Here is a 15,895-nt window from a genome sequence, read left to right on the forward strand (position 1 = left end):
ATAGTGTTTGCATCGTTCGTCTTTAATTCTCAGAAGTCAAAATCAATGATACTTCTAACGTTTTATCTGATTACTGCGACCATTTGACTATTTTCAATTCAGCATCTAGCAAGTCTCTTTGCTATTTACATTTCTTTGAAAATACTACATAACATAATGATAATATATTATTAGTATGATTCACACTTTCAAATTCACACTGTGGTTTCGCGGTCTAAAATTTCATTCGCCATTCTAAATTCTGGGTACTGTTGCATGCAGAGAAGAGTTTGTTCTAAGTTTGTTGCAGGCGGCCGCCGGGATGGCTTAGCGGTCCAACACTGACACATCATTCTGTACAGCGCTATCGGACAGTCCTGCGGCTTCTCCAGGCGAACCCCGCGCTTTAACAAACGCACGAGCTGACGACAGTCAGGACGGCCGATTTTGGGGTAGTGGGGCTCCTCTCCGAACGTGGCGATCTCCCACAGCAGCACGCCGAACGACCACACGTCACTGTGGCTGGTGAACACGCCGTCACGGAGAGACTCCAGCGACATCCACTTCAGCGGCAACATGTCGTCCCGATGTGCACGGTTTGTGCGCACGTAAGCAGTACTGGTGTACACGTCACGGGCAAGGCCGAAGTCTGCCAGCTTGGCGACGTTTCCGTCCGTGACCAGCACGTTACGTGCGGCCACGTCGCGGTGGACGATCTTACCGCGGTCTAGCTCAGCCAGCGCGCGGGAAACGTGGACGGCAAAATTGAGGAGGTCTGACAAGGAAACCGTTTGGTCCTCCCGGTACGTCATAAGATGGTGACGTAAATCTCCCCTTGGCGCGAATTCGATGAGGATCCGCTTTGGTTTAGACTGTGTAACCAAGCCGTAGAGTTGAACTATGTTGGGATGCATGCATTTCGAGAGTCCATCACGATGCGTGGAGTATCGGTAGAGCGTAAGAAGCGTGTCCGCTTCTCTGTAGAAGTCGTCATCGCAAGTAGAACAGACGGACTTAGCGGCCACGAGGACGGGGTCTTTACCAGGCATGCGCAGTCGTGCGCGGACCACGTGACCGAACCTTCCCTGTCCGATCATGTCGAGGATCGTCAAACGTTTTTCGTCGACTTCCCAAACCTTCCTTATCTGAGCTGCCTCCGTTTGGTCTTCATTTGCGAGCAAAGCATCTTCTCCATCCACCTTCGCTTCTCCAGGGGCGTGGTGAAGCTGCCTGAATCGTTTGTAGCAAAGTATACCGGTACTAGCTACAACTGACAGTACAACAAAGAAAGCTACAAACCCCGAAATCAGTACTGAGTTAGAAAAATCATCTTCTGATTCGCTTCTATTCTCCTTACAAAACCTGCCGTCTGCAGATCCGCACACGGTCCCGTTCACGCACACGCAGTTAGGACATGGTAGCTCACACCTCACCCCTGCCCAACCGGGAAGACACACGCACACCGACCCCCAACGGTCACACCTACCCCCGTTCTCACAGCCGCACGCCTCCTCGCAAAACTCACCACGTCGGTCGGCCGGACAAGCTGTGACATTTAAGACGAAGTCTGTTTGTAAAATCTGTCCCTCCGTGGTGTTGAGAACACACGTATGGACACCGTTATCGCTAGATTTAACGGACTGTATGTCAAAGTGTGATACGCCGTACAGAATCGTGAGGTCACTGTTATGTGTGTTTGAGTGGAGCGGTTTGTATTTCCATGATAAAGACGCAACTTGTACACGAACGCCTTCACAAGTCAGAGTCACATTGCTGCCGATGAAGATACTACGACTAGGTGCAGTACTGATGACAGCCGCTGGGAGGGGTATGTCGCACGCCACGCCCGTCCACCCTGGACGACACAGGCAGGCGCCATTGAAACCATGGCAACGCGCGCCGTTCTTACAGATGCAGTCGTGGTCACAATGCGCCCCGTACTTCGCGGGAGGGCATCCCGACACATACCCAGTAATAGAGTAAGTTACGGAGTCGTACGCTTTGAATAATTCGATGTTGGGGGCCGTGTTCTTGACGAAACACGTAAATCTCACCGGTTTGGATGTGTGCCAATGGATCAAGGTCATGAGTGCGAAGTACTGGTATTTGCCGGTTTCCGAACGTTTAACCGCGGAACTCTCGGACGGCACTTCCGTACGGTTCCCGGCAAGCTTGCGAACAAGTTCAAGTTGCAGTGTTGAATCAGGCACGTCTGAACAACAGCTTACTGTTCTCAGCATGTTCTTATACAGCTTTTCTGCAACAAGAACCTTGTACCCTTCATCAAGTGGGATAGTCACCGTTGCGGCGCATGCATCGTTAAAAGTGTTGATGTTTCGCTTTCTGTAAAACTCAGATTCAAATCGTTGTTTTGAATACACGATGTTTTCCTCTAAAGTTCGAACAAGTGCCGCTTTCGCTAAGATGTTGGTAATGTTATAGAGTTGCCGAGTTCCCCTTTCTGCGATCGGTGTCTCACACATCGGATTGTACACCGGTGGATAGCCCTCAACGTCTTCGACACAAACCGTCAAGTTCACCAAGACGGACTTGTAGGCGCCCGTTACTTTAATTTGTAGCTCGTACCTTGACTGCACCCGGATTTCTAAAGGGTTGGCCACTGTGATTTCTCCTGTCGTTGCGTTGAGGTCAAAACGTTGGAAGTCGTCGCCAGACACAATTTTAAATTTATAGTCCGCCACAGTTTGCAAACCTTCTCCATATTCAACACTCGTGACCAGAGAACCAACCGATACGTCCTCTCGGATAGAAACAGTAATGTTTTCCTTCACGAACGACACCGATATTGCCGTACTAGCACCCCACAAAATTGCGAACTGTGCCACCCACTGCTTTGTACATGTACGCGACATGATGCTTGTGCACGAAAATGAGAACTACTTCGTTCTGTTACTTTTTGGAAGGCAGGAAACAAACCAGAAAGGGGAAATCAGGTGACTCTGACCTCAGGGAGGGGAAAACCCTCCCCTTTTTTACCCTTTCAATCAGAATTCTACCAGCCTACTGTATTCCGCATTCCGCTGTTGTCAGGCCTTTGTACATAGAATAATGGCTAATGGCCAGTGGTGTTGTACTTTCTAATGAGATCATTGTCTTGCTTTGCTTCTGCATTTCTTATTGTCCATGGAGAGAACATACAAGTGTGGACTTTACCCTTCGCCAACATGTAATATATTAAAAGATGCAGTTCCTTTTTATGTCGCTCAGTTGCGTGCCTGAACCGGTTGGCTTAACTTGCCCTTATAAGTAAGGACTGCCCAATAAGTAAGGACAAATGCCCAATATTGTCGATATTGTATTATTTTCATCAAGGGAGTCGGATTGGACGGTGTCTTTCAAACTGCAGTGTAGAATAGTGTGAAATTTGTTGAATTGAACAATAATGGAGATCTTGACAATACAAACAATCAGAACGACTGCACCAGGGCTTCGTATGTCATATCTATATATCATAATTTGCAGTGCACACAAGGTGTAGATAAATTTGATAAGAAGTTTATTGATTCTTTGTCAACGGACGTTACAAAATACCACTAACCGTATATAAATAATCTCTATTTACAGATATACTGTGATACATCAATTTCCCATGGCTTTACACGTACATACAAAACGTATATCAAGAAATTCACTGACAAACATTCTACACATCTAAGATACGATTGATACGTTGATGAAGGTTAGACATCCAGGTAATAACTTAAAGATAATTAAAAAATGGTTACTCAAGCAACTGGATAATTGTCAATTGTGGCTGTTTCAAAATGTTATCAAGTTGCTTGAGTAATTATTTTTGGCTTATCTCATTACCTGGATGTCTAACCTTCATGTCTTCTAACTTGAATGTCAAGTAATTGATCATGTTTTTCGAAGTCGTCTTTATAACTAGGTAGCTACCACAAAAGAAGATAAAACACACTGTATGACAAATTGCAGATTCCTGGTTATCATAGACGATTTTACAACCCACAAACATGGATAAGATTATTTTCATCACTTAAGCTTTGTAGACATCGCTGTTAAAAGCAAACAAACTATTCACGGTTGCGTCAACTCACACCAATATATTGCACACAAAATATTCATTTTTACATCACATCATCTTTCTCAAAGGTATAAGAATTCGATAAAACGACACTTGCAAGTACGGCTACCGTATCACATATATTTTTACACCAGTGTTTGTAACGGTGTCCTGTTATTTGAAATCTTCTGTTTATCACAGCGATACAACCGATTTTACCCAACAGTGACGTAGACAACATATATGCCATTCTATGTGAACGAAAGTGTGATAATAATGAAGATTTAGACGCCATTTCAGTACAAAAAGTGATGCGCTTATAATTCCCACAAGCTTTCGGTCAGTCCTTTTTTTTTTAACGAACTCGCTCAGTGCAAGGCCGTAGGGGGCCACTCATCAAAGCATGAACTAATTCTTACTGTAGCAGCATCTCTTCGCCCTAGGTCAGAAACATCAATGCTCTAGACAAGCATGACTTCACTGACCCATTAGGAGAAGCAGGGGTTACGAAGGCTGCTCGGGAAATTCCATTTAGGCCGGAATGTTTTGATCCACTCACACCGGGGCATGCCCCTACTCTTTTTCGAAAGATGTGGTGGGTTCTTTTACGTGCTCAAGGTGTGACTCTCCTTAAACACGGGACCTCCATTTAACGTCCTATCCGAGGGACGTCCCTAACCCTAGATGAGCTAGGTACTCAGTTACACCTGAGTGAAGTGAGGAAAGTCGTGTTAAGTGCCTTTCCCAAGGGCACAGCGTCGGGGCGCAAGTTCGGACATGTCTCTGGGCCTAATCCCGGGTCCCATTGTTAGACAGCCGCGCGCTCTACGCTTGCGCCACACGACGTCCTCTGACCCTTCTCAAGTTGAAATGACCTGTGGCCTATGTTACGTCACCTGAGCGGGGTGTGACGTCTGCAACGGTTCAAATGTGTCCAGTTGTCGACAGTGTGAAACTGGGTCAAACTGGCATCCGATCTCATGTGAACAGATTCCTAGTCGCTTTGATGGTTCAACACTGTGCGCATGCACTACTACGAAGTTTAAGAGCAAAAACCGTTACTGGTTGAAATTGCAATTTCTCACATACCATGATTTTATGTAAAAAGTAGAAAAATATCACAAGCATTAAAAACAAATCTTGCCTGCGACAGACCTGGCAGTTCATAGTGAAAGATGCAACAGGACATAAAGTACCAACATTATCTCTTATCAAAGACTTTCTACAACCCACCATGAATCAAGCGCTTTAAATTGTAATTACGTCAAAGTTACGAGTGACAAATGGATCGTTCTGTAGTAATGGGAATGTTGCGGCGAACGTGTAACGATTATAGGTTTCTTTTCAGCTTTTCTTTTCCTATCAAATAATAGAACACATGTTCATACATATTTAGTAGATGTACTGGTGCTTTTGTGCGATCGATGAAACGTTAGCTCGTGTGGATGATTTCCGGTTTAAATCAAAGGACTCAATGCACATTCGGACTTGATATGGTTGGCTTAGCAACCCTTCCCTGTGTACCTAAACAATCCTGCTACTTATTAGGAATCCTTCGCTCTCTAATATGACTGTCTGTGCTCTCGCCATCTCAACACTACATGTAATACAACTACACGACTGACTTAACCAGGCCGTTGGCGTTCAACACCCTGTTACCATTGTTTAAATTGGAGCTCTGTCGTCTCGGGGTCGCCATATTGTCCATCTCAATCGCCAAGGTCGCGCGACGAGTGCCGTTCACTTTCCGTCTGATGCTGCTGCTACGGGACAGCCTGTGGAACGATCTCCTCAAGGGGAACGGATCCATGAAAGTGTCCTCCGTCTTGTACAGAGAACTCGGACGGGACCAGCTGCCGTCGGCCCACGAGCAGGGCAGCATGGCCATGATGGCGCCCTTCACGTTCAGGTTGAAGAAGCCGTAGACGATCGGGTTGAAGGCGGAGTTGAAGAGCGCCATGGTCTCGGCGATGACGTAGGCCACGTCAGGGAGAGACTTGCCCGTGTAGACCTCGTACAGGGTGACGACGAAGTACGGGGTCCAGCAGGTCACGAACCCGATGATGATGCAGATGGTCATCTTGATCGTCTGAAACGCACGACAGGAGACTAAAACGTGAGAAAAATGCAAGCTTTGTACCTAAAAATTATACTTTAAACTTTGACTTTGTTGCTCAACAATTGATGCATGTGATGCAACAAATGGCAAATTGTACTACAATTCTAGAAAACAAATCCACTCTACAAAATACAATGTTGTGTAGGATGAGACCATACAGTTGTACAGTGGTAGGCAATGAAATTTCTAATATCTATGCACTTAGGACGTTTAAGGCGACAAGATGACAAGTTATTAGCAAATAATAAACTCACATCGTTGAATGGTGTCTGAAATACCTTGCTAATTAGTATCAGATGCATCCATCACAACATTAAACAACGCCTATCCTTATTGATCTGCATTAAAAGCAAAGTTAAACATCAAAGTTTCACTCCGATAAACGTTATCTGACATATCCACACGTCTGCACACCTAATTGAGCCTCACAGTGTCACGGCCTTTGTATTGATTTCCACTTCACAACGCCGACGAAGTGATCTATCTTTCCGCCCCTCACCAAATCGGCGGACAGTCGGGGTCCTCGATCCGATCCTCACCTTGATTTTTGCCGATGAGATGGTGGATCCCGTGCGGCGCATCCCCGTCTGTCGTCGGCAGCTCATGGCGCGCTGCTCGCGGTCGGTCAGCCACACGGTCCTGACGATCCGGATGTAGCAGCAGGCGATGATGGCGGCGGGCGCCACCAGGACGTACACCGCCATCCACGTCATGTACACCTTTCGCTGCCACTCAGCCGTGTACCCCTGACTTGACACCGTGCAAATTAAAGAGACCTTAGTCACTAATAGCGGATGCTACCTGAAACCTCTGCCCGTTTACAAAACGTATCCAGTTTCTTGAGTTACTTTATTTTGTATTGCGTAAATTTGGACATATGAACTTTTTGTGTCTTCTAAAGATCCCTTTAAAACATCTAGATGTCATAATACGAGTAACGCCATACAATGACTAACAGAAACACACATAGCGCAACAATTTGACAGATCCCTCAATGGTTCTCATCATCAGTGAGTGCTCAATGATTTTGAACCCCTGATTGGACACAGTGCAAACAGATGCGGGGTTGGACATTTTTTTGGTCTTTGATGAAAACTTTTTCCGGCTTGTTTAAGTTACCGTTTATCGGATACGCAATCCCTATCCGGCCCGTAACAATAAATAAGAAAACGGCAACTTCAAGGAAAACAGCCCGAGAGAGTCTACAACGGAAGGCTAGACCTTTTAGCATATGAGCAACACCGTTCTTTGATATCCACCCAGCCACCATAGAAACCGCTTTTTTGCAACGCCTGTTTGCCAGCGCAAGTTTCCCGATTACCCGGCTTTGTCGATTACGAGATGTAGCGCAAGCCATAGATATTTTTGGTATAAAACCTGGTTCTCTGAGTTCTTTCCTTTAGTCACTGGAGAAAGGTAGCGGATGCTGTATGAAACGTCTGACTGTTTTTTTATATTTTTTATTCAATCAGAAAACAAGATACACATGGACATGGACATAGTGGCGCTACACTCAAGTACATAGACTTATTTTACAGCGCCACAGAAAAACTAAATAAGAATAGACAGAGACAATGACAAACTTAAGCATGTTTCTGTACAAACGTAACATAAAAAAGATAAGATGTGACTGAAGTAAAGCATATCAAATTAATGATAGTAACAACGTAACTGAATATCTAAATACACAAAGTAATTGAAATATGAAATACATAATACATACAACTGTACCGACCCTTGATTAATGTTAAGGTAATATTCACAGATGATTCAAGTCGATTCCAAGTAGAAGTACTCAGAACCTCCCTGAATCATTTATAAAGTTTTGTGTCATCAGCATGATTTTGATATTGTAACTGGAGGGTATTGTGGGTGAACCTTTTAAAAGAACTGCTAGTTTTGTTTTATCAGAAAGATTGTTGAGATTAATGAGATGGCCTATTTCCTGTGTAAAAGTATTGAAGAGTTTTGACCTTTGGTCAGTGTAGGAGGGACAATTCAACATATAATGCAGGACGGATTCACATGGGCATCCACAACTACAAGCAGAACTGGGGGCTAAACTTCGCTTAAAAAGACTGTAATTTAAGTTGTACGTGCCGACTGTTTCAAAAGTTTATCCAGTTGCTTGAGTAACAGTTTACTATTTTCGGTGAATCTAACGGTCAGTTATATATTCCCGTCCATGGTACTGACCTGACACATCTGTGCGTGATGACGCCATCTGGTCCTTCCCTCTCCTGCTGGAGGAAGATGAAGAGCTGCGGCACGGCGACCAGGAACGCCATGACCCATGCCGCCAGGATCATCCGCTTGGCTTTCCGCTCCGGGTCCTCCGCCACGTTCATCGGGTCCGTGATGGCCTGGTGCCGGTCCAGACTCATGGCTGAAAAATACAAAGGAGGCCATGACCAGATTCAGCTCATTGACGGGGTGGGGGTTTCACGGACTTGACTTCATAACAAAAGTCTGCTCATTGATGGGTGTTGTGGGGTGTGGTGGGGCGTGGTTCTGGTGGGGTGGTGTATGGGGGTACTCATGGCTGAAAAATACAAGGTGCCTGAGAACTAGATTCTGATCATCAATGAGTGGGGTTGGAAACTCATGGCTGCAAAATATACGAGTTTCATGAGGCTTTATTGAAGAAAATCCGAGGCACACACACCACTAGTATATCTGCATTTCCTGACATTACAATCAAACAGCCAGAATAATATACATTCGTTCAATACTATAAGACACATTCATGTTAAAAACTATCACATTGGTGGTCGACAATTTAAATCTTCATTGAAGAAAACGTGATCACTTGAAATGAAGACGACAGTTAGCAAAGTCCGTGTTTGAAATATCTAACTACAGATTTGGTGGTCTGCAACGAAAGTGGCAAATAATTCAATATTGCTGTAGCTCCGTCCCAGTTCCCACTTTACTTAAAAGGACTTATCGTCAGAACCATATTCCGATTATCAACAGGGTGGAACGGAGGGACTCATGGCTGTAAAATACAACGGGCTTCAGAACTATATTCTGACCATCGACAGGATGGGATGAGAAACTCATGACAGGAATTGCAATACACATCATAGCTAGCTAGCCAAATTCTGCTCATCGACGGATGGGGAGGGTGACTCATGGGTTGAACATTCAAGAGACGTAAATAATACCGACTCCTGTGGTGGATGCAGTGTTGTTGGGAATCATTGCTTGATGTCCTTACCAAATTCTGCTTATTGAGGAAGGTGAGGTAGGGTGGGATTGGAGTTCTCATGGCTGGGAAATACATGGAACGTCACAACTAAATTCTGATTATTGACAGAATGGGGTGGGAGTGGGGTGATCAAGCAAGCTGTCTAAAGTCATACTTAAACCTTTCTCAGTTGGTTGAGAATTACACCGAGTAAAAATTTACACCAATTTCATTTTATACGCCCGCAAATGAAGGTATGAAGCAAGGCACTGACTCTGCCTTTAGATGTTACTTTAATGAGTACGTGACTAATGTATTCAAACGACCTTTTAAAATCATTCCTCAGTTTGTTAAGAATTACACCTAGTAAAACTTTACTCCATTTTCATTTTATACGCCCACGGATACCAGGGTAAGCAAACGAAGGTATGAATCAGGGCATTGATTTTGACTTTAGATATTGCTCTGATGAATACTTGAATAATACATTCAAAGTGCGTCATCACAGAAGCCGTAAACTACGCCATAGAGCAGAAAGATTGCCTACTTGATAAGGTCTCAAGATACGTCAATTAGCGTGTTGATGAACTTAGTCTGGAAGACAAATATCACTTAGATGTGCTTAGTCTAGACGAAAAGTATGTATGCGTCAATCGTGGCTTTTAAAGATCCCCTGGTAAGATGGGCTAATGGCCGACCTGTCATGGAGTAGTAATAGGTTTGGCATTATGTCCCAGTGGTTGACAGACAGTGATATACCCCACTTATGGTTATTCGAAGACAGTGCTTAAGACAAAAAGTTAAGGCACTTTGACTCAATATTGATGGCGAACTTTTACCAGGGAATACTACTGAGGATTCTGACATTTCAGAATTGAAGCTTACCAGAACACCAGTCGCAGTTACGACGCCTGTATCCACGAAGATAACGGTTACTGTATCAACATAGTGTGTAATAAATTTGCCACTATTACTCAATTTCGAAAATAAGAATCATTATCACTTTTTGAAATGTTAAGCAACAATGTGAAGGTCATGTCTATTCCTCTTTAGAATCCAACTTCAGAGTTATGGTTTTAAACCTGGTAGCTCCAGTTTCCCGTCCATTCGTTGAGAAAAGACAACGGATGCTGTCTAAAACGTCTGACCCTTTCCAAGTTTTATGCAGTTGCTTGATTGTTATTTTGCATATCTTTTGCGTCCGTGCGTGTATCCAAGTCCATATATTTAGTTCGATAACCAGGCTGCTCAACGGTAAGCCAAAGTAGAAACAGCTCGTACGGACTTATATACGCACAAGTGTGAACGGATCATAAGGGTTTCAAAGTTTCATTGGCATGCAGTAGGTTGTTGGGGTGTAGCCCAGCGGCATTCGGTAAAGAAGAAACAGGAAGGGAAAACGTACAACACCGTCTTTTAAGTGCCTGGCGAGATCGATCGTTTTGCAGTTTCGGAATTTAAACGCAAACTCTGCATCTTATACGTGCTAAAAGCAGATTAAAGTAGAAATGTTGTTTTGGGCGTCGCCGTTAGATAACACAAAACGCGCATTCCAGTTCTCACATGTGGCCTGTACCGCAAAGTACCGATAAGATCATGAAAGATGTAAAGGGTTAAAAAAAAACAAGTTCTAGCCTTCCTACTTCTGTTGTGCTCTCAAGCTTAGAATATCAAAGTTTCATTGGCATGCAGTCGTATGTTCAGGCTTACTCAAGCGGCATTCGGCGACTAACAAACCGGAAGCGAGGACGCACAGCGCTATGTTTTAAGTTTTCTACGTGCCTGGCAACCGCGGTCTCTATCCAATGTCCAAATCCAGTGTGAATTAGATAGACTACACAGTTATGGGCGTCTCCGAATGGTAGCATGAAACACACATTCCATCTCTCATGATCATTTGTACAACAATGCACATCCCACAAAAAGTGCAGATTTGCATAAATGCGGAATGCATGAAAACTTTGCAGCCTACCTGTGAGGATGAATGTCGTACTGGCCAAAGTGACGATCTGGCCGTAGACGACGAGTTTACAGAGAACCGGTCCGAGAATCCACTGGCCGAACGCCACGAATACAATCTCACTGGTCATGGTCACCAAGCACACGCAGATGTCACCAATTGCGAGGTGCAGGATGAAGATGTTGACTCGGTTCAGGCCCCTCTTCACTCCCGCGACCGACACGACGAGTATGATGACTCCATTGCCGGCAAGGTTCAACACCATGAGCACGGATAACGTGGCTACCCGCTGGACTACCGGCGCAGTCCAGATACTCGTGGTGGCGGTGGCGTTCCACACGGTCTCCTCTGGCATCGGTGTCGGAGTGGCAACGTTGGCCACAGGCGTTGTTGACGGGGAATAATCCATGGTTAGGTGGTGGAACGTGCTACTAGTGCCTCGCCGCTGAGGCGGTCACAGGGCTTGTATCAGTTCAGCTCCGTATCCCGAAAGCTTTAAATCTCCTCAAAGTCAGGGCTTCCAGTGATGTTCTGAATTGCCTTCAGAATATGGAACTTGGACTGTCTATAAATGGCAATGTCTATGGTGGGTGCAAAACGCCTGTGTGGCTGCCACTTCTCGCGTTGCGCCGTCACCGCCACCAATGCTGTTCCACGACAGCCACAATGTTACATCCGGATGGAGGCGGTACTTCGGAAATGCATATTTCCCGGGTTGGCTGCAGAGAAAGGGGGCGTTGCCGCAATGATTTGCCTAGAGGCTCACGATGTTTGGAAAGAGTTGGCCAAATCTACTCCGTTTCATTGGCAGAGAGTCCGAATCTAATCCCAGTCGTTCTTTTTCGTCGATATATCGATCTCTTTTTAACTTGCGCGGTCATGTACGAAGTTTGATACAAGTCCATTACGGTGAGTTCCACATCGTGTGCGCTGGAATTCGATAAGCCTTCTTCTAAACGGCAAACTGTTCAGACGGCAAACCAACGTTTCATGGAGCTTAGAATTTCATGATATCCTTCAAAATTGGATGAAACATGGATGTGTCGTCGAGTTTATCAATGGAGTACCGATTTGATGTAATAGCCTCTGGATGACCAACTCTGAGCTCCTACAGAAAACGTGGAATGATCAAGGACATGTTCATTATATTTTCTAGTCACAAGTTTACATCTGACAAGAATTAAAGCACGGGACGTATCAACCAGATTCAACTTATTTTGACCAATTTAAATATTATTCTGACTAAATCTAACTGTTATGAGGTATGCAATACAGCTCCAAATGCTGCGATGGGTTCTAATCGAATAAACCATAATCATCATCGTGCTCAATATACGGATGTTCGTTCGACCGACATGCAAGAAAGCGTTTTGTCCGAACCATTGGTCATCATCATGAATATGGGCGACGTAAAGCCAAACGTAAATGGATTGAAAAACATTCAATGAATCATGATGTCGGGGTGGATACTAAAACAGGTGGCAAACGAACATACAATAGCAAGGTCACCTTTTCAGATGATAAATATGATATGGCAAATTGGTTTCGAGAAAGTTAATTTCATGCATACACTACTGTTTCTTCTTTACTGAAAATATCTCAGAGTTATAGATTTTGTTTGTAAACCTACCCAGTCAACAGTTCGTAAACCTGACTGAACGCATAGGCGACAACCTACGCGATGAAGCAATATTGTAATTTGTAAAGGGTCTTAAGTCGTTACAGGGAGGGTGTTTGTGCAATATACTTTGCAACCATATCCCTGAAGAATTCATCAAGATAACTGAAGTTACATGTACTGGTCTGCATGTAGGTTTCCCGACGTCTAGCACTTAGAGAAAGACGTCTGTAACATTGACGTTTTGAGTGGTTGCGACAACGCAACAGAAAACGAAACCAGCTCCAGTGAGGGAGACCCTTCAGTGGATGAAAAATCATAACCAACTTTTCCTGAGTAAACCACGCATGCCTTCACTCCTCAGTCCTAATCAATTAGAAATGCATGAAACATGCAAAATTCTGTTACAAGTTTGGACAAAACGTCCTGTACTCTTAAGAAAAAAACGTCGTCCCAGTGGGTTTGAACCTAACTCTGACCTTGTCCTCCAGGTCATGCACCTTCGCGTGCACATTGGTGAATAGTACGCGTATACGGCATACGAGTTGATCGTTTCATAAACTGCGCCGTATATCAAAGATAGATGTTTCGGCCAGAAGTGTTTTAGCACACGAATATGCTCTCACGGTATTACGCACGCTTTGAGAGTGCGTATGAACGTAAGTGCAGGTGTTTCCAAATGGCCGTTGATGTCATCGTCCGCGAACGTGCGCAGTCCCTAAAAGCCCCATAGCTTCTGTGACATTTCCATCTCGCGTGTCACCGCACACCACCCTTATGCATCACGCTATTAAAACCGCAACAAATGCAGTTGGTGCCTTTAGGTCACATTTTCACCCCACTAGCTTAAGGACACAGTCATAGTGTTTGCAACAAACTCTAAGGCAAATCATCTATATCTTTCAAGGAGACGCATACAAGTAGATGTATCTGTAGAATGTGTTAAGAACATCTCCAGCGGAGGTCCTTTGAAACAAAAAAGGAGACAGTTTCAGATGATGATAAATTACCTTCAGGCATGGATTGCTGAGTCCCTTGAGCTCAATTAAGTCAGTTTCGTTCATGCTCACTTCGCCACTAAACCATGTTCTACACTTTGATCCTTGTATCATTTCAAAGAAAAATCAGAATCCAAATATGCTGTGGGATAATGATTATTAGGGTGACCTTCAAGCATGGGATGCTGTCCCCTTAATCGTCCATGAAAAAAATCGCCGCCCACCATGTTTTTATACTTTGATGCTTGCTTGTAACGTTTGCATACACATTATATGTCGACATTACATGAAAGAAAACTATCAGATCAGTACGAAAGAGCTCGTCGTCTGTAGCTAGCTCAGTAGTTAATTCGAGGATAAAACGTGAACGAAAAAAAAATCAATTTTTTCCGTCAGATCAAAAAGAGATGTCGGGCACACTAAGTCTCAAGGAAACACCCACGATAGACTATGTCATGCAAATCGACCATCTCATCGGCACTCGTACAGCACATGCATCAGTTTTGCTCTTCTTTTTTTTACTTCGTTAGAAGAATATTCAGGATTTAAAAAACGCTTTATACTCCCTTTATCAGGGGCCATCTTCTGTTTTCAGGTTTGATAACAACGTTATTCTAAAATGTTATCCCCTGCGCCTACTGATAGCTTCACTGATATATAGCTCGGCTGAAGTTCAACGACACCTCCACAGCTTGTTCCGACTGATTAAAAGTTTCTCGAGGACGTGGTTCAATCCTGTCGAGCTACAAACCATTTCAGATGACAAGTATTCATATCAAACGGAATAAAGGGGCTGATTCGAAGACCATCAAGGAGGTTTAAAGCGTAGCTTTTCAATTTTGGTGGCTGTCAAAGACGTAAAACCACTGTTGATATGTTAGACAGCTTCTATTTTTCAATTTTGACTTCTGTTCCGCTGTATCCAGCCGTAGTATCGGATAATGAGCAGGAACCTACTGCCGGAGATAGCTAATGCCTCACCGAGCATGTTGTAAAGGCGACGCTGGGGTGGGTGGTGGAGTGGTTTGTGCATACGCCGTCTGATGTGTCACTGATTTCAAAATTGGGTGATGTTAGCTTCATTCCTCTTGCACCAGCTTATCGCGTTTTTTAAAACAAATTGGCGTCAGTGCAAACGCATGGCAAAATAAAAAAAGGAGTTTCAATAGAAATGTATCAACATGAAGGTTTTTATCAAGGTTTTTTTACGCTTCCATTTCTCGATGATATTTCATAGTCTATAACAGCAGAAGGCATACTTAAGATTCTAGGGGCGTCTAATCTGGTGATTTGAAATCGCACTGTTTTATCAATAAAGAAGTGCGAGAGAGCGGGGTTGTACTGAACATTGATAGGAAAGAACATCCATAAGATGTAGCCTCCATAGCAGGCTCTGAACCGGCCTTTTGGGGGCTAAATAATACACCTTTTGCAGCCAGCCCGTAACCATCAGCCACCCCCGTAACCATTTTACCGGCAAAATGGTTACGGGGGTGGCTTATGGTTACGGGCTGGCTGCGAAAGGTGTATTATTTAGCTCCCCAAAAGGCCGGTTCAGGGCCTGCTATGGAGGCTACATAAGATGCCCAAATATAATTCTGGAGACCTCGTGGATGACGTCATTATGTTTTATTACCAATTTCATTTTACAAAGAAAAACTAGAGAACTTTGGCGATTCCTAGCAGCACAACTGACGCTAACAATAATGTATTGATAATCTATAGTTATAGCGAAATTATTGATTTTTAATTAGGTAGTGAATCAAGTCTCCCTTCCGGAAACACTCGTCATACGATTTTGTTGTTGTAGGATTTTGAGCGAGGCTATGGTAGAATTGACCGTTGACAAGGATCGACAACTTTGAAACTACATGGCAGACAGGAAAGTTTGAATTGTGTAATGTATTTACAAGTCAGCTCACATTAATAGCGATATCATTATATACATGATTTAAGGTATACCAATTGTGCAATCTAAAAAACCTA

General features: G+C 44.0%; 2 protein-coding genes across 2 annotated transcripts in view; both read right to left on the reverse strand.

The window, feature by feature from the left end:
- Window positions 1-26: 26 nt before the first annotated feature.
- On the reverse strand, window positions 27-2,852 carry LOC136435078 (fibroblast growth factor receptor 3-like). Its single transcript, XM_066428275.1, has one exon. The coding sequence runs from the start codon at window positions 2,850-2,852 to the stop codon at window positions 195-197; it is 2,658 nt and encodes an 885-aa protein (XP_066284372.1). The 3' UTR covers window positions 27-194.
- Window positions 2,853-3,479: 627 nt separating this feature from the next.
- The window catches only part of LOC136434718 (vasopressin V2 receptor-like), a 29,780-nt gene continuing 17,364 nt past the window's right edge, over window positions 3,480-15,895 (reverse strand). The window contains exons 2-5 of the mRNA XM_066427741.1: window positions 11,306-12,401; window positions 8,340-8,529; window positions 6,683-6,893; window positions 3,480-6,113 (exon numbers count right to left, since the gene is read on the reverse strand). Of these exons, the coding sequence (XP_066283838.1) occupies window positions 5,637-6,113; window positions 6,683-6,893; window positions 8,340-8,529; window positions 11,306-11,702 (1,275 nt within the window). The 5' untranslated portion in view covers window positions 11,703-12,401 and the 3' untranslated portion in view covers window positions 3,480-5,636. The remainder of the gene's footprint in view (window positions 6,114-6,682; window positions 6,894-8,339; window positions 8,530-11,305; window positions 12,402-15,895) is intronic.

The sequence above is a fragment of the Branchiostoma lanceolatum genome, chromosome 5 (genome assembly GCF_035083965.1).
Source record: "Branchiostoma lanceolatum isolate klBraLanc5 chromosome 5, klBraLanc5.hap2, whole genome shotgun sequence".
Classification (NCBI taxonomy): domain Eukaryota; kingdom Metazoa; phylum Chordata; class Leptocardii; order Amphioxiformes; family Branchiostomatidae; genus Branchiostoma; species Branchiostoma lanceolatum.